Source organism: Phyllobates terribilis, unplaced genomic scaffold (genome assembly GCF_046119375.1).
Source record: "Phyllobates terribilis strain yellow unplaced genomic scaffold, ASM4611937v1 Scaffold_11__3_contigs__length_659146591, whole genome shotgun sequence".
In the NCBI taxonomy this organism is placed as follows: domain Eukaryota; kingdom Metazoa; phylum Chordata; class Amphibia; order Anura; family Dendrobatidae; genus Phyllobates; species Phyllobates terribilis.
The window spans coordinates 643202506-643221814 of NW_027362771.1; the positions used below are offsets into that span (position 1 = coordinate 643202506).

A 19309-nucleotide genomic window follows, 5' to 3' on the forward strand; every position below is an offset into this window, starting at 1 on the left:
CCTCTGTGATGATTATACTGTATACTGCAGCTGCATCCCCCTCCTCTGTGATGATAATACTGTATACTGCAGCGGCATCCCCCTCCTCTGATTATACTGTATACTGCAGCTGCATCCCCCTCCTCTGATTATACTGTATACTGCAGCTGCATCCCCCTCCTCTGTGATGATTATACTGTATACTGCAGCTGCATCCCCCTCCTCTGATTATACTGTATACTGCAGCTGCATCCCCCTCCTCTGTGATGATTATACTGTATACTGCAGCTGCATCCCCCTCCTCTGATTATACTGTATACTGCAGCTGCATCCCCCTCCTCTGTGATGATTATACTGTATACTGCAGCTGCATCCCCCTCCTCTTATACTGTATACTGAAGCTGCATCCCCCTCCTGTGATGATTATACTGTATAATGCAGCTGCATCCCCCTCCTCTGTGATGATTATACTGTATACTGCAGCTGCATTCCCCTCCTCTGTGATTATACTGTATACTGCAGCTGCATCCCCCTCCTCTGTGATAATTATACTGTATAGTGCAGCTGCATCCCCCTCCTCTGTGATGATTATACAGAAGCTGCATCCCCCTCCTCTGATGATTATACTGTATATTGCAGCTGCATCCCCCTCCTCTGATGATTATACTGTATATTGCAGCTGCATCCCCCTCCTCTGTGATGATTATACTGTATACTGCAGCTGCATCCCCCTCCTCTGTGATTATACTGTATACTGCAGCTGCATCCCCCTCCTCTGTGATGATTATACTGTATACTGCAGCTGCATCCCCCTCTTCTGTGATTATACTGTATACTGCAGCTACATCCCCCCCTCTGTGATGATTATACTGTATACTGCAGCTGCATCCCCCTCCTCTGTGATTATACTGTATACTGCAGCTGCATCCCCCTCCTCTGTGATGATTATACTGTATACTGCAGCTGCATCCCCCTCCTCTGTGATTATACTATATACTGCAGCTGCATCCCCCTCCTCTGTGATTATACTGTATACTGCAGCTGCATCCCCCTCCTCTGTGATTATACTGTATACTGCAGCTGCATCCCCCTCCTCTGTGATTATACTGTATACTGCAGCTGCATCCCCCTCCTCTGTGATTATACTGTATACTGCAGCTGCATCCCCCTCCTCTGTGATGATTATACTGTATAGTGCAGCTGCATCCCCCTCCTCTGTGATGATTATACTGTATACTGCAGCTGCATCCCCCTCCTCTGTGATTATACTGTATACTGCAGCTGCATCCCCCTCCTCTGTGATTATACTGTATACTGCAGCTGCATCCCCCTCCTCTGTGATGATTATACTGTATACTGCAGCTGCATCCCCCTCCTCTGTGATTATACTGTATACTGCAGCTGCATCCCCCTCCTCTGTGATTATACTGTATACTGCAGCTGCATCCCCCTCCTCTGTGACTATACTGTATACTGCAGCTGCATCCCCCTCCTCTGTGATTATACTGTATACTGCAGCTGCATCCCCCTCCTCTGTGATGATTATACTGTATACTGCAGCTGCATCCCCCTCCTCTGTGATGATTATACTGTATACTGCAGCTGCATCCCCCTCCTCTGTGATTATACTGTATACTGCAGCTGCATCCCCCTCCTCTGTGATTATACTGTATACTGCAGCTGCATCCCCGTCCTCTGTGATTATACTGTATAGTGCAGCTGCATCCCCCTCCTCTGTGATTATACTGTATACTGCAGCTGCATCCCCCTCCTCTGTGATTATACTGTATAGTGCAGCTGCATCCCCCTCCTCTGTGATGATTATACTGTATACTGCAGCTGTATCCCCCTCCTCTGTGATTATACTGTATACTGCAGCTGCATCCCCCTCCTCTGTGATGATTATACTGTATACTGCAGCTGCATCCCCCTCCTCTGTGATTATACTGTATACTGCAGCTGCATCCCCCTCCTCTGTGATGATTATACTGTATAGTGCAGCTGCATCCCCCTCCTCTGTGATTATACTGTATACTGCAGCTGCATCCCTCTCCTCTGTGATGATTATACTGTATACTGCAGCTGCATCCCCCTCCTCTGTGATTATACTGTATACTGCAGCTGCATCCCCCTCCTCTGTGATGATTATACTGTATACTGCAGCTGCATCCCCCTCCTCTGTGATGATTATACTGTATACTGCAGCTGCATCCCCCTCCTCTGTGATGATAATACTGTATACTGCAGCGGCATCCCCCTCCTCTGATTATACTGTATACTGCAGCTGCATCCCCCTCCTCTGATTATACTGTATACTGCAGCTGCATCCCCCTCCTCTGTGATGATTATACTGTATACTGCAGCTGCATCCCCCTCCTCTGATTATACTGTATACTGCAGCTGCATCCCCCTCCTCTGTGATGATTATACTGTATACTGCAGCTGCATCCCCCTCCTCTGATTATACTGTATACTGCAGCTGCATCCCCCTCCTCTGTGATGATTATACTGTATACTGCAGCTGCATACCCCTCCTCTGATGATTATACTGTATACTGAAGCTGCATCCCCCTCCTGTGATGATTATACTGTATAATGCAGCTGCATCCCCCTCCTCTGTGATGATTATACTGTATACTGCAGCTGCATTCCCCTCCTCTGTGATTATACTGTATACTGCAGCTGCATCCCCCTCCTCTGTGATAATTATACTGTATAGTGCAGCTGCATCCCCCTCCTCTGTGATGATTATACAGAAGCTGCATCCCCCTCCTCTGATGATTATACTGTATATTGCAGCTGCATCCCCCTCCTCTGATGATTATACTGTATATTGCAGCTGCATCCCCCTCCTCTGTGATGATTATACTGTATACTGCAGCTGCATCCCCCTCCTCTGTGATGATTATACTGTATACTGCAGCTGCACCCCCCTCCTCTGTGATGATTATACTGTATACTGCAGCTGCATACCCTTCCTCTGTGATGATTATACTGTATACTGCAGCTGCATCCCCCTCCTCTGTGATTATTATACTGTATACTGCAGCTGCATCCCCCTCCTCTGTGATTATACTGTATACTGCAGCTGCATCCCCCTCCTCTGTGATTATACTGTATACTGCAGCTGCATCCCCCTCCTCTGTGATGATTATACTGTATACTGCAGCTGCACCCCCCTCCTGTGATTATACTGTATACTGCAGCTGCATCCCCCTCCTCTGTGATGATTATACTGTATACTGCAGCTGCATCCCCCTCCTCTGTCATGATTATACTGTATAGTGCAGCTGCATCCCTCTCCTGTGATGATTATACTGTATACTGCAGCTGCATCCCCCTCCTCTGTGATGATTATACTGTATACTGCAGCTGCATCCCCCTCCTGTGATTATACTGTATACTGCAGCTGCATCCCCCTCCTCTGTGATGATTATACTGTATAGTGCAGCTGCATCACCCTCCTCTGTGATGATTATACTGCAGCTGCATCCCCCTCCTCTGTGATTATACTGTATATTGCAGCTGCATCCCCCTCCTCTGTGATGATTATACTGTATAGTGCAGCTGCATCCCCCTCCTCTGTGATGATTATACTGTATACTGCAGCTGCATCCCCCTCCTCTGTGATGATTATACTGTATACTGCAGCTGCATCCCCCTCCTGTGATTATACTGTATACTGCAGCTGCATCCCCCTCCTCTGATGATTATACTGTATACTGCAGCTGCATCCCCCTCCTCTGTGATGATTATACTGTATACTGCAGCTGCATCCCCCTCCTCTGTGATTATACTGTATACTGCAGCTGCATCCCCCTCCTCTGTGATGATTATACTGTATAGTGTAGCTGCATCACCCTCCTCTGTGATGATTATACTGCAGCTGCATCCCCCTCCTCTGTGATTATACTGTATATTGCAGCTGCATCCCCCTCCTCTGTGATGATTATACTGTATACTGCAGCTGCATCCCCCTCCTCTGTGATTATACTGTATACTGCAGCTGCATCCCCCTCCTCTGTGATTATACTGTATACTGCAGCTGCATCCCCCTCCTCTGTGATTATACTGTATACTGCAGCTGCATCCCCCTCCTCTGTGATGATTATACTGTATAGTGCAGCTGCATCCCCCTCCTCTGTAACGATTATACTGTATACTGCAGCTGCATCCCCCTCCTCTGTGATGATTATACTGCAGCGGCATCCCCCTCCTCTGATGATTATACTGTATAGTGCAGCTGCATCCCCCTCCTCTGATGATTATACTGTATAGTGCAGCTGCATCCCCCTCCTCTGTGATGATTATACTGTATAGTGCAGCTGCATCCCCCTCCTCTGATGATTATACTGCAGCGGCATCCCCCTCCTCTGTGATGATTATACTGCAGCTGCATCCCCCTCCTCTGTGATTATACTGTATAGTGCAGCTGCATCCCCCTCCTCTGTGATTATACTGCAGCTGCATCCCCCTCCTCTGATGATTATACTGTATAGTGCAGCGGCATCCCCCTCCTCTGATGATTATACTGTATAGTGCAGCTGCATCCCCCTCCTCTGTGATGATTATACTGTATAGTGCAGCTGCATCCCCCTCCTCTGTGATTATACTGTATACTGCAGCTGCATCCCCCTCCTCTGTGATGATTATACTGTATACTGCAGCTGCATCCCCCTCCTCTGTGATGATTATATTGCAGCTGCATCCCCCTCCTGTGATTATACTGTATACTGCAGCTGCATCCCCCTCCTCTGTGATGATTATACTGTATACTGCAGCTGCATCCCCCTCCTCTGTGATTATACTGTATACTGCAGCTGCATCCCCCTTCTCTGTGATGATTATACTGTATACTGCAGCTGCATCCCCCTTCTCTGTGATGATTATACTGTATACTGCAGCTGCATCCCCCTCCTGTGATTATACTGTATAGTGCAGCTGCATCCCCCTCCTCTGTGATGATTATACTGTATACTGCAGCTGCATCCCCCTCCTGTGATTATACTGTATAGTGCAGCTGCATCCCCCTCCTCTGTGATGATTATACTGTATAGTGCAGCGGCATCCCCCTCCTCTGATGATTATACTGTATAGTGCAGCTGCATCCCCCTCCTCTGTGATGATTATACTGTATAGTGCAGCGGCATCCCCCTCCTCTGTGATTATACTGTATACTGCAGCTGCATCCCCCTCCTCTGTGATTATACTGTATACTGCAGCTGCATCCCCCTCCTCTGTGATGATTATACTGTATAGTGCAGCTGCATCCCCCTCCTCTGTGACGATTATACTGTATACTGCAGCTGCATCCCCCTCCTCTGTGATGATTATACTGCAGCGGCATCCCCCTCCTCTGATGATTATACTGTATAGTGCAGCTGCATCCCCCTCCTCTGATGATTATACTGTATAGTGCAGCTGCATCCCCCTCCTCTGTGATGATTATACTGTATAGTGCAGCTGCATCCCCCTCCTCTGATGATTATACTGCAGCGGCATCCCCCTCCTCTGATGATTATACTGTATAGTGCAACGGCATCCCCCTCCTCTGTGATGATTATACTGCAGCTGCATCCCCCTCCTCTGTGATTATACTGTATAGTGCAGCTGCATCCCCCTCCTCTGTGATGATTATACTGCAGCTGCATCCCCCTCCTCTGATGATTATACTGTATAGTGCAGCGGCATCCCCCTCCTCTGATGATTATACTGTATAGTGCAGCTGCATCCCCCTCCTCTGTGATGATTATACTGTATAGTGCAGCTGCATCCCCCTCCTCTGTGATTATACTGTATACTGCAGCTGCATCCCCCTCCTCTGTGATGATTATACTGTATACTGCAGCTGCATCCCCCTCCTCTGTGATGATTATATTGCAGCTGCATCCCCCTCCTCTGATGATTATACTGTATACTGCAGCTGCATCCTCCTCCTGTGATTATACTGTATACTGCAGCTGCATCCCCCTCCTCTGATGATTATACTGTATACTGCAGCTGCATCCCCCTCCTGTGATTATACTGTATACTGCAGCTGCATCCCCCTCCTGTGATTATACTGTATAGTGCAGCTGCATCCCCCTCCTCTGTGATGATTATATTGCAGCTGCATCCCCCTCCTGTGATTATACTGTATACTGCAGCTGCATCCCCCTCCTCTGTGATGATTATACTGTATACTGCAGCTGCATCCCCCTCCTCTGTGATTATACTGTATACTGCAGCTGCATCCCCCTCCTCTGTGATGATTATACTGTATACTGCAGCTGCATCCCCCTTCTCTGTGATGATTATACTGTATACTGCAGCTGCATCCCCCTCCTGTGATTATACTGTATACTGCAGCTGCATCCCCCTCCTCTGTGATGATTATACTGTATACTGCAGCTGCATCCCCCTCCTGTGATTATACTGTATAGTGCAGCTGCATCCCCCTCCTCTGTGATGATTATACTGTATAGTGCAGCGGCATCCCCCTCCTCTGTGATTATACTGTATACTACAGCTGCATCCCCCTCCTCTGTGAATATACTGTATACTGCAGCTGCATCCCCCTCCTCTGTGATTATACTGTATACTGCAGCTGCATCCCCCTCCTCTGTGATGATTATACTGTATAGTGCAGCTGCATCCCCCTACTCTGTGATTATACTGTATACTGCAGCTGCATCCCCCTCCTCTGTGATTATACTGTATACTACAGCTGCATCCCCCTCCTCTGTGATTATACTGTATACTGCAGCTGCATCCCCCTCCTCTGTGATGATTATACTGTATAGTGCAGCTGCATCCCCCTACTCTGTGATTATACTGTATACTGCAGCTGCATCCCCCTCCTCTGTGATTATACTGTATACTGCAGCTGCATCCCCCTCCTCTGTGATGATTATACTGTATAGTGCAGCTGCATCCCCCTCCTCTGTGATGATTATACTGTATACTGCAGCTGCATCCCCCTCCTCTGTGATTATACTGTATACTGCAGCTGCATCCCCCTCCTCTGTGATGATTATACTGTATACTGCAGCTGCATCCCCCTCCTCTGTGATTATACTGTATAGTGCAGCTGCATCCCCCTCCTCTGTGATGATTATACTGTATAGTGCAGCGGCATCCCCCTCCTCTGTGATGATTATACTGTATACTGCAGCTGCATCCCCCTCCTCTGTGATTATACTGTATACTGAAGCTGCATCCCCCTCCTGTGATGATTATACTGTATAGTGCAGCTGCATCCCCCTCCTCTGTGATGATTATACTGTATACTGCAGCTGCATCCCCCTCCTCTGTGATTATACTGTATACTGCAGCTGCATCCCCCTCCTGTGATGATTATACTGTAAAGTGCAGCTGCATCCCCCTCCTCTGTGATTATACTGTATACTGCAGCTGCATCCCCCTCCTCTGATGATTATACTGTATAGTGCAGCTGCATCCCCCTCCTCTGTGATTATACTGTATACTGCAGCTGCATCCCCCTCCTCTGATGATTATACTGTATATTGCAGCTGCATCCCCCTCCTCTGATGATTATACTGTATATTGCAGCTGCATCCCCCTCCTCTGTGATGATTATACTGTATACTGCAGCTGCATCCCCCTCCTGTGATTATACTGTATACTGCAGCTGCATCCCCCTCCTCTGTGATGATTATACTGTATACTGCAGCTGCACCCCCCTCCTGTGATGATTATACTGTATACTGCAGCTGCATCCCCCTCCTCTGTGATGATTATACTGTATACTGCAGCTGCATCCCCCTCCTCTGTGATTATTATACTGTATACTGCATCCCCCTCCTCTGTGATTATACTGTATACTGCAGCTGCATCCCCCTCCTCTGTGATTATACTGTATAGTGCAGCTGCATCCCCCTCCTCTGTGATGATTATACTGTATACTGCAGCTGCATCCCCCTCCTCTGTGATTATACTGTATACTGCAGCTGCATCCCCCTCCTCTGTGATTATACTGTATACTGCAGCTGCATCCCCCTCCTCTGTGATGATTATACTGTATACTGCAGCTGCATCCCCCTCCTGTGATTATACTGTATACTGCAGCTGCATCCCCCTCCTCTGTGATGATTATACTGTATAGTGCAGCTGCATCCCCCTCCTCTGTGATGATTATACTGTATACTGCAGCTGCATCCCCCTCCTCTGTGATTATACTGTATACTGCAGCTGCATCCCCCTCCTCTGTGATGATTATACTGTATAGTGCAGCTGCATCCCCCTCCTCTGTGATGATTATACTGCAGCTGCATCCCCCTCCTCTGTGATGATTATACTGTATAGTGCAGCTGCATCCCCCTCGTCTGTGATGATTATACTGTATACTGCAGCTGCATTCCCCTCCTCTGTGATTATACTGTATATTGCAGCTGCATCCCCCTCCTCTGTGATGATTATACTGTATACTGCAGCTGCATCCCCCTCCTCTGTGATGATTATACTGTATAGTGCAGCTGCATCCCCCTCCTCTGTGATGATTATACTGTATACTGCAGCTGCATCCCCCTCCTCTGTGATGATTATACTGCAGCGGCATCCCCCTCCTCTGATGATTATACTGTATAGTGCAGCTGCATCCCCCTCCTCTGTGATGATTATACTGTATAGTGCAGCTGCATCCCCCTCCTCTGATGATTATACTGCAGCGGCATCCCCCTCCTCTGATGATTATACTGCAGCTGCATCCCCCTCCTCTGTGATTATACTGTATAGTGCAGCTGCATCCCCCTCCTCTGTGATGATTATACTGTATAGTGCAGCTGCATCCCCCTCCTCTGTGATGATTATACTGCAGCTGCATCCCCCTCCTCTGTGATTATACTGTATAGTGCAGCTGCATCCCCCTCCTCTGTGATGATTATACTGTATACTGCAGCGGCATCCCCCTCCTCTGTGATGATTATACTGTATACTGCAGCTGCATCCCCCTCCTCTGATGATTATACTGTATAGTGCAGCGGCATCCCCCTCCTCTGATGATTATACTGTATACTGCAGCTGCATCCCCCTCCTCTGTGATGATTATACTGTATACTGCAGCTGCATCCCCCTCCTGTGATGATTATACTGTATACTGCAGCTGCATCCCCCTCCTCTGTGATTATATTGCAGCTGCATCCCCCTCCTCTGATGATTATACTGTATACTGCAGCTGCATCCCCCTCCTGTGATTATACTGTATACTGCAGCTGCATCCCCCTCCTCTGATGATTATACTGTATACTGCAGCTGCATCCCCCTCCTGTGATTATACTGTATACTGCAGCTGCATCCCCCTCCTCTGTGATGATTATACTGTATACTGCAGCTGCATCCCCCTCCTGTGATTATACTGTATAGTGCAGCTGCATCCCCCTCCTCTGTGATGATTATACTGCAGCGGCATCCCCCTCCTCTGATGATTATACTGTATAGTGCAGCTGCATCCCCCTCCTCTGATGATTATACTGTATAGTGCAGCTGCATCCCCCTCCTCTGATGATTATACTGTATAGTGCAGCTGCATCCCCCTCCTGTGATTATACTGTATACTGCAGCTGCATCCCCCTCCTCTGATGATTATACTGTATAGTGCAGCTGCATCCCCCTCCTCTGTGATGATTATACTGTATACTGCAGCTGCATCCCCCTCCTCTGTGATTATACTGTATACTGCAGCTGCATCCCCCTCCTGTGATGATTATACTGTATAATGCAGCTGCATCCCCCTCCTCTGTGATTATACTGTATACTGCAGCTGCATCCCCCTCCTGTGATGATTATACTGTATACTGCAGCTGCATCCCCCTCCTCTGTGATGATTATATTGCAGCTGCATCCCCCTCCTCTGATGATTATACTGTATACTGCAGCTGCATCCCCCTCCTGTGATTATACTGTATACTGCAGCTGCATCCCCCTCCTGTGATTATACTGTATAGTGCAGCTGCATCCCCCTCCTCTGTGATGATTATATTGCAGCTGCATCCCCCTCCTGTGATTATACTGTATACTGCAGCTGCATCCCCCTCCTCTGTGATGATTATACTGTATACTGCAGCTGCATCCCCCTCCTCTGTGATTATACTGTATACTGCAGCTGCATCCCCCTCCTGTGATTATACTGTATACTGCAGCTGCATCCCCCTCCTCTGTGATGATTATACTGTATACTGCAGCTGCATCCCCCTCCTGTGATTATACTGTATAGTGCAGCTGCATCCCCCTCCTCTGTGATGATTATATTGCAGCTGCATCCCCCTCCTGTGATTATACTGTATACTGCAGCTGCATCCCCCTCCTCTGTGATGATTATACTGTATACTGCAGCTGCATCCCCCTCCTCTGTGATTATACTGTATACTGCAGCTGCATCCCCCTCCTGTGATTATACTGTATACTGCAGCTGCATCCCCCTCCTCTGTGATGATTATACTGTATACTGCAGCTGCATCCCCCTCCTGTGATTATACTGTATACTGCAGCGGCATCCCCCTCCTCTGATGATTATACTGTATAGTGCAGCTGCATCCCCCTCCTCTGATGATTATACTGTATAGTGCAGCGGCATCCCCCTCCTCTGTGATTATACTGTATACTGCAGCTGCATCCCCCTCCTCTGATGATTATACTGTATACTGCAGCTGCATCCCCCTCCTCTGTGATGATTATACTGTATACTGCAGCTGCATCCCCCTCCTCTGTGATGATTATACTGTATACTGCAGCTGCATCCCCCTCCTGTGATTATACTGTATACTGCAGCTGCATCCCCCTCCTCTGTGATTATACTGTGTGCAGCTGCATCCCCCTCCTCTGATGATTATACTGTATACTGCAGCTGCATCCCCCTACTCTGATGATTATACTGTATACTGCAGCTGCATCCCCCTACTCTGATGATTATACTGTATACTGCAGCTGCATCCCCCTCCTGTGATTATACTGTATACTGCAGCTGCATCCCCCTCCTCTGTGATGATTATACTGCAGCTGCATCCCCCTCCTCTGTGATGATTATACTGTATACTGCAGCTGCATCCCCCTCCTGTGATTATACTGTACAGTAGGTATGGAAAGTATTCAGACCCCTTTACATTTTTCACTCTTTGTTTCATTGCAGCCATTTGGTAAATTCTATAAAGTTCATTTTTTTTCTCCTTACAGTCCACTCTGCCCCATCTGGACTTTAGAAAACAAGAAATGTAGAAATTTTTGCAATTTTTTAAAAAAATAAAAACTGAAATCTCACATGGTCATAAGTATTCAGCCCCTTTGCTCAGACACTCATATTTAAGTCACATGCTGTCCATTTCCTTGTGATCCTCCTTGAGATGGTTCTACTCCTTCATTGGAGTCCAGCTGTGTTTAATTAAACTGATAGGACTTGATTTGGAAAGGCGCACACCTGTCTATATAAGACCCCACAGCTCACAGTGCATGTCAGACCAAATGAGAATCATCAGCTCAAAGGAACTGCCCAAGGAGCTCAGAGACAGAATTGTGGCAAGGCACAGATCTGGCCAAGGTTACAAAAGAATCTCTGCATTACTCAAGGTTCCTAAGAGCACAGTGGCTTTCATAATCCTTAAATGGAAGAAGTTTGGGACCACCAGAAGTCTTCCTAGACCTGGCCGTCCAGCCAAACTGAGCAATCGTGGGAGAAGAGCCTTGGTGAGAGAGGTAAAGAAGAACCCCAAGATCACTGTGGCTGAGCTCCAGAGATGCAGTAGGGAGATGGGAGAAAGTTCCACAAAGTCAACTATCACTGCAGCCCTCCACCAGTCGGGCCTTTATGGTGTATTGCTGCGCAGAGACCGGCCCTCTGCACAGCAGTACCAGTGTCAGCCGCCGGCCTATCAGATGCCAGCCGCATCATCTGCGCGTGTCAGTGACGCCATACGCCGCTGCGCTGGGACGCAGATGCTGGAATCTGATAGGCCGGCGGCTGGCATCGGTATTGCTGTGCAGAGGGCCGGTCTCTGCGCAGCAATACACTGCACTACAGAGCTGATGTCCGCGATCGTCAAGGGGGCTACGGTGCCTGCAGAAGTTGGAGATGAAATGATCGACAAGCCTGAAGTTACAGATGACACATCTCCTTTGTATTTTAGGCAAAAAAAAAATAAAAATACTGTCATCTTTCACATTACAAAAAGGAAAATGGGTCGATGCAAAAGTTTGTGCCCCCTTCCGAAAGCATCACGGCTTGTAAACTCTTTTTGTAGTCAGACATGAGTCTTTCAATCCGTATTTGAGGGATTTTCCTCCGTTCTTCCTTGGAGATTTCTTCCCGTTCTGTGAGATTCCTGGGGCGTCTTGCATCCTCTCTATTTTGAGATCTAGCTACAGATTTTCAATGATGTTCAGATGAGGGGACTGTGAGGGCCATTGTAAAACCTTCAGCTTGCGCCTTTTGAGGTAGTCTATTGTGGATGTTGACGCGTTTAGGATCATTATCCATTTGTAGAATCCTCTTTCCAGCTTCAGCTTTTTTACAGATGGTGTTATGTTTGTATCAAGAATTTGTTGATTTCATTGAAGCCATTCTTCCCTCTACTCGTGAAATGTTCCCCGTGCCATTGGCTGCAACACAACCCCAAAGCATGATTGATCCTCCCCCATGCTTAATGGTTGGTGAGATGTTCTTTCCCTGAAATTATATGCCCTTTTTTCTCCACAGACTTCTATTTTATCCTCATCGGTCCACAGGACTTGTTTCCAAAATGTATCAGGCTTGTTTAGATGTTCTTTTGCTGAATCTTATGGTGAGGACGCAGGAGGTTTTCTTCTGATGACTCTTCCATGAAGGCCATATTTGTGCAGATGTCTCTGAACAGTAGAACAATGGACCACAACTCCAGAGTCTGCTCAATCTTTCTGTAGGTCTTTTGCAGTCAAGCGGATGTTCTGATTTGCCTCTCTAGCAATCCTACGAGCAGCTCTCACTGACATTTTGCTTGTTCTTCCAGCCTTTATCTTGACCTCCACTGTAATTAAAAAATGGCAGTTACCAGGAACAAAGGAAAGGGGAACTTGATAACCCTTTGCTCTCTTCTTCTAGCTTCTCCTGCTTTGTGGCCTCCACCATTGTCAGAGCTCGGCGGCTGCTTAGAAGACCCCACGGCTGCTGGTTTTGGCACAAGGATAGAAGAGGTTTTTATAAAGCTGGGAATCCCCATCACCGGCCTTTCATAATGATGACAATGAACAAGCCATAACCCGAACAGGCTAATTAAGGTCTGAAACCTTGGTCAAAGTTATCTGAGCACACAAAACTCCAAGGGTGCCCAAACCTTTGCATCGACCCATTTTAGTTTTTGTAATTTTTAAAATGTAAAAGATGAAAATATATTTTTTCCTAATATATAAAAGGAGATGTGTCATCTGTAACTTTAGGCCTTTAACAGATTGTTTCATCTTCAAATCTTCATCTTTCTTCACTGGAGCGGATATTCCTGGCACAAAGATAATTCTGGGATCAGCGGCGCCGGAGAAGCGTCACAAGTAACAAACACCGAGGTTTATTCAGAAATAAAAGCTCCGGACACAAATCATCGCATTTACAGGGAAGGCGCCGCCGCCGCCGTCACACCGTCCACTTCAGGCACCTGCGACACAGACACAGAAGGGTTAATAGGGGCAAGTGTGACAAGGAGGAGGAGGGACAAGGAGGGTGGAGCTTCCTCACCTGGTCTCCTGGTGAGTCCCCAAACACTTCACACAGCAGTAGCGCGCCCCACAGGACACACAGCAGTAGTGCGAGGGGAAGCCGCACACCGAGCAGAAGTGACGCTGCGGGAAGCCGGAGGCCGGGGAGCAGGCGGTCAGGTAGTTAGGACCCTCCGAGACACTCAGGTTCTGGAAGAAAGGAAATGTCAGCAGCCCCACCCCCAGCGGGGCCAGAGAAGGCGAGCGTCGAGACCGCCCCCCCAACGGGGCCAGAGAAGGCGAGCGGCGAGACCGCCCCCCCCAGCGGGGCCAGAGAAGGCAAGCGGCGAGACCGCCCCCCTCAGCGGGGCCAGAGAAGGCGAGCGGCGAGACCGCCCCCCCAGCGGGGCCAGAGAAGGAGAGCGGCGAGACCGCCCCCCCCAGCGGGGCCAGAGAAGGCGAGCGGCGAGACCGCCCCCCCAACGGGGCCAGAGAAGGCGAGCGGCGAGACCACCCCCCCCCCCCCGAGCGGGGCCAGAGAAGGCGAGCCCGCCCCCCCAGCGGGGCCAGAGAAGGCGAGCGGCGAGACCGCCCCCCCAACGGGGCCAGAGAAGGCGAGCGGCGAGACCGCCCCCCCAACGGGGCCAGAGAAGGCGAGCGGCGAGACCGCACCCCCCAGCGGGGCCAGAGAAGGCGAGCGGCGAGACCGCACCCCCCAGCGGGGCCAGAGACGGCGGGACCGCCCCCCCCAGCGGGGCCAGAGAAGGCGAGCGGCGAGACCGCCCCCCCCAGCGGGGCCAGAGACGGCGAGACCGCCCCCCCAGCGGGGCCAGAGACGGCGAGACCGCCCCCCTCAGCGGGGCCAGAGAAGGCGAGCGGCGAGACCGCCCCCCCCAGCGGGGCCAGAGAAGGAGAGCGGCGAGACCGCCCCCCCCAGCGGGGCCAGAGAAGGCGAGCGGCGAGACCGCCCCCCCCAACGGGGCCAGAGAAGGCGAGCGGCGAGACCACCCCCCCCCCGAGCGGGGCCAGAGAAGGCGAGCCCGCCCCCCCAGCGGGGCCAGAGAAGGCGAGCGGCGAGACCGCCCCCCCCAACGGGGCCAGAGAAGGCGAGCAGCGAGACCGCCCCCCCAACGGGGCCAGAGAAGGCGAGCGGCGAGACCGCCCCCCCAACGGGGCCAGAGAAGGCGAGCGGCGAGACCGCACCCCCCAGCGGGGCCAGAGACGGCGGGACCGCCCCCCCCAGCGGGGCCAGAGAAGGCGAGCGGCGAGACCGCCCCCCCCAGCGGGGCCAGAGACGGCGAGACCGCCCCCCCAGCGGGGCCAGAGACGGCGAGACCGCCCCCCCAGCGGGGCCAGAGACGGCGAGACCGCCCCCCCAGCGGGGCCAGAGACGGCGAGACCGCCCCCCCAGCGGGGCCAGAGACGGCGAGACCGCCCCCCCAGCGGGGCCAGAGACGGCGAGACCGCCCCCCCAGCGGGGCCAGAGACGGCGAGACTGCCCCCCCAGCGGGGCCAGAGAAGGAAAGCGGCGAGATCGCCCCCCCAGCAGGGGCAGAGAAGGAGAGCCCGCCCCCCCAGTGGGGCCAGATAAGGCGAGCAGCGAGCCCGCCCCCCAGCGGGGCCAGAGAAGGGAGTGGCGAGCCCACTCCCCCAGCGGGGCCAGAGAAGGGAGTGGCGAGCCCACCCCCCCAGCGGGGCCAGAGAAGGAGAGCGGCGAGCCCGCCCCCCAGCAGGGTGACAGAGGGGGGCTGTGACTCCACCCTCAGCAGGGCGAGAGAAGGGCGCAGTGACACCCACCTGCTCCTCTAGAAGCGCCTGGAAGTTCTTGCGGAATCGCAGCTTGAAGTGATCGCCGCGCGTTTTCTTCTTCTTCTTCCCTGTGGATGTAATGAGGCCGTTATTTCGCTTTTTCCCCACCGGGTGTCAGCAGCGCTCTCGCTGCTCCTGAGATTACACTACAGCATCACTCATCATGTGCGGAGGATGGGAGTTCTCCTCTCGTCCAGCGCTGCACAGGAGGACGTCCCACCTGGCAACACGCGGCTGCAGCTATTGTCCTCTGGTATCAGCCTCACCCGTCTCGTGGTCGTCGTCGAACTGTGGCAGCCTCTTGAGCTGGGGGAGGTTGGCGTGAGGGTCGTCCTGGAAGTTGTCCTTCTCCAGCGCCTCCAGCTGGCGGGTCAGACGCCGCTGCCGCGTGGCCGAGTCCAGCACCCGCCGCTGCGAGGGGTCATTGGAGCGCACTGCGGGATGAGACACAGCGGGGATGAGACGCAGCGGGGATGAGACGCAGCAAAGAGCGCCGCACGGCCCGGGCTGAGATACAGCAGAGAGCGCCGCACGGCCCGGGCTGAGATACAGCAGAGAGCGCCGCACGGCCCGGGCTGAGATACAGCAGAGAGCGCCGCACGGCCCGGGCTGAGATACAGCAGAGAGCGCCGCACGGCCCGGGCTGAGATACAGCAGAGAGCGCCGCACGGCCCGGGCTGAGACACAGCAGAGAGCGCCGCACGGCCCGGGCTGAGACACAGCAGAGAGCGCCGCACGGCCCGGGCTGAGACACAGCAGAGAGCGCCGCACGGCCCGGGCTGAGACACAGCAGAGAGCGCCGCACGGCCCGGGCTGAGACACAGCAGAGAGCGCCGCACGGCCCGGGCTGAGACACAGCAGAGAGCGCCGCACGGCCCGGGCTGAGACACAGCAGAGAGCGCCGCACGGCCCGGGCCGAGATACAGCAGAGAGCGCCGCACGGCCCGGGCCGAGATACAGCAGAGAGCGCCGCACGGCCCGGGCCGAGATACAGCAGAGAGCGCCGCACGGCCCGGGCCGAGACACAGCAGAGAGCGCCGCACGGCCCGGGCTGAGACACAGCAGAGAGCGCCGCACGGCCCGGGCTGAGACACAGCAGAGAGCGCCGCACGGCCCGGGCCGAGATACAGCAGAGAGCGCCGCACGGCCCGGGCCGAGATACAGCAGAGAGCGCCGCACGGCCCGGGCCGAGATACAGCAGAGAGCGCCGCACGGCCCGGGCCGAGATACAGCAGAGAGCGCCGCACGGCCCGGGCCGAGATACAGCAGAGAGCGCCGCACGGCCCGGGCCGAGATACAGCAGAGAGCGCCGCACGGCCCGGGCCGAGATACAGCAGAGAGCGCCGCACGGCCCGGGCCGAGACACAGCAGAGAGCGCCGCACGGCCCGGGCCGAGACACAGCAGAGAGCGCCGCACGGCCCGGGCCGAGATACAGCAGAGAGCGCCGCACGGCCCGGGCCGAGATACAGCAGAGAGCGCCGCACGGCCGGGGCCGAGATACAGCAGAGAGCGCCGCACGGCCCGGGCCGAGATACAGCAGAGAGCGCCGCACGGCCCGGGCCGAGATACAGCAGAGAGCGCCGCACGGCCCGGGCTCAGATACAGCAGAGAGCGCCGCACGGCCGGGGCTGAGACACAGCAGAGAGCGCCGCACGGCCCGGGCTGAGATACAGCAGAGAGCGCCGCACGGCCCGGGCTGAGATACAGCAGAGAGCGCCGCACGGCCCGGGCTGAGATACAGCAGAGAGCGCCGCACGGCCCGGGCTGAGATACAGCAGAGAGCGCCGCACGGCCCGGGCTGAGATACAGCAGAGAGCGCCGCACGGCCCGGGCTGAGATACAGCAGAGAGCGCCGCACGGCCCGGGCCGAGATACAGCAGAGAGCGCCGCACGGCCGGGGCTGAGACACAGCAGAGAGCGCCGCACGGCCCGGGCTGAGACACAGCAGAGAGCGCCGCACGGCCCGGGCTGAGACACAGCAGAGAGCGCCGCACGGCCCGGGCTGAGATACAGCAGAGAGCGCCGCACAGCCCGGGCTGAGATACAGCAGAGAGCGCCGCACGGCCCGGGCCGAGATACAGCAGAGAGCGCCGCACGGCCCGGGCCGAGACACAGCAGAGAGCGCCGCACGGCCCGGGCCGAGATACAGCAGAGAGCGCCGCACGGCCCGGGCCGAGACACAGCAGAGAGCGCCGCACGGCCCGGGCTGAGATACAGCAGAGAGCGCCGCACGGCCCGGGCCGAGATACAGCAGAGAGCGCCGCACGGCCCGGGCTGAGATACAGCAGAGAGCGCCGCACGGCCCGGGCCGAGACACAGCAGAGAGCGCCGCACGGCCCGGGCTGAGATACAGCAGAGAGCGCCGCACGGCCCGGGCCGAGACACAGCAGAGAGCGCCGCACGGCCCGGGCCGAGACACAGCAGAGAGCGCCGCACGGCCCGGGCTGAGATACAGCAGAGAGCGCCGCACGGCCCGGGCTGAGACACAGCAGAGAGCGCCGCACGGCCCGGGCTGAGATACAGCAGAGAGCGCCGCACGGCCCGGGCCGAGACACAGCAGAGAGCGCCGCACGGCCCGGGCTGAGATACAGCAGAGAGCGCCGCACGGCCCGGGCTGAGATACAGCAGAGAGCGCCGCACGGCCCGGGCTGAGATACAGCAGAGAGCGCCGCACGGCCCGGGCTGAGATACAGCAGAGAGCGCCGCACGGCCCGGGCCGAGATACAGCAGAGAGCGCCGCACAGCCCGGGCTGAGATACGTGTCTCACATGATGGGATTAGATACACAGCTCAGCAGAACATGAGGCTGTACTGCGCTGTGCAGACGGTATCACACATCCCCTGCTTAGATACACCAGTCATCACGTGACTGGACTCTGACCTCTGACCCGGGCGCTTCCCGTAAGCTATAAGCCCTGTCTCCGGTGCTGTACACGGAGGGGCTCAGTGCTGCCCCCGCTGCCGGTACCGGCCGCCTCACCTGACAGTTTTTTCTCCAGCATGCCGTTTCTTCGCTCCCCAGATTCCCGGTCCAACCCGAACTGCGCCTGCGCGAAGCGTAGAGCTCAGCATTCGCAACTGCGCAAGCTCAGACTGTAATGGTAACTAAAGAGCATACTACGCATGCGTTACATAGAGACAAAATTCGGAAGCGCTCACTGTGCGCCGCTTCACCACTGGAGGGCAGCAGACAGCGCACAGAACCTGAGGGTTCTACCAGACCCCGAGAACCTGCGGAGACTGGAGGCTGCTCCCCCTCAGCCAGGAAGAAAGGGCCAATGACACATCTGAAAGCTGACCAATCACAACGCGGCTTTCAGCTCGCCAATCATATGTTGTCATCCATAGCAACCAATCTTTTTTTTCTGGAACTCTTTCCCCTGGAAACCAATCAGAGCTCAGATTTCATTTGTCCAGTAAAGGGGTGTGGCCTATAGCAACCAATTAGATTATAGGATTAACTTTTCCTATCATTTCCTGTATGAGAGCCGTGATGTGATTGGTTGTCCTTCCATATATAAGGAAGGTGGGGAATGAATATCTCCTGGGTGGTGCTGGGTAAACGCTTAGGGCCTGAGGTCACATGTGTGGGCGGCGCTCTGTCCTGGGTCCTCTCCTCTTACTGTCGGGGCTCCTCAGGGTTCAGTCCTGGGCCCTCACCTCTCACTGTCGGGGCTCCTCAGGGTTCAGCCCTGGGTCCTCTCCTCTTACTGTCGGGGCTCCTCAGGGTTCAGCCCTGGGTCCTCTCCTCTTACTGTCGGGGCTCCTCAGGGTTCTGTCCTGGGTCCTCTCCTCTTACTGTCGGGGCTCCTCAGGGTTCTGTCCTGGGTCCTCTCCTCTTACTGTCGGGGCTCCTCAGGGTTCTGTCCT

General features: G+C 53.9%; 1 protein-coding gene across 1 annotated transcript; it reads right to left on the reverse strand.

The window, feature by feature from the left end:
- Positions 1-13486: 13486 nt before the first annotated feature.
- On the reverse strand, positions 13487-18726 carry ZNHIT1 (zinc finger HIT-type containing 1). The gene is made up of 5 exons (XM_073651059.1): positions 18420-18726; positions 15705-15872; positions 15427-15506; positions 13670-13839; positions 13487-13589 (listed from the first exon to the last, which is right to left on the reverse strand). Exons 1-5 carry the CDS (start codon positions 18439-18441, stop codon positions 13568-13570), a joined length of 462 nt encoding a protein of 153 aa, XP_073507160.1. The 5' UTR covers positions 18442-18726; the 3' UTR covers positions 13487-13567.
- Positions 18727-19309: the final 583 nt, after the last annotated feature.

Coding starts and splice junctions, on each gene's coding strand:
- ZNHIT1 (XM_073651059.1), bottom strand. CDS start 18,441: ATGCTGGAGAAAAAACTGTCAG. Junction 13,840..15,426: donor AGGCGCTTCTAGAGGAGCAG/GTGGGTGTCACT, acceptor CCTTTCTTCCAG/AACCTGAGTGTCTCGGAGGG. Junction 13,590..13,669: donor GGGACTCACCAGGAGACCAG/GTGAGGAAGCTC, acceptor TCTGTGTCGCAG/GTGCCTGAAGTGGACGGTGT.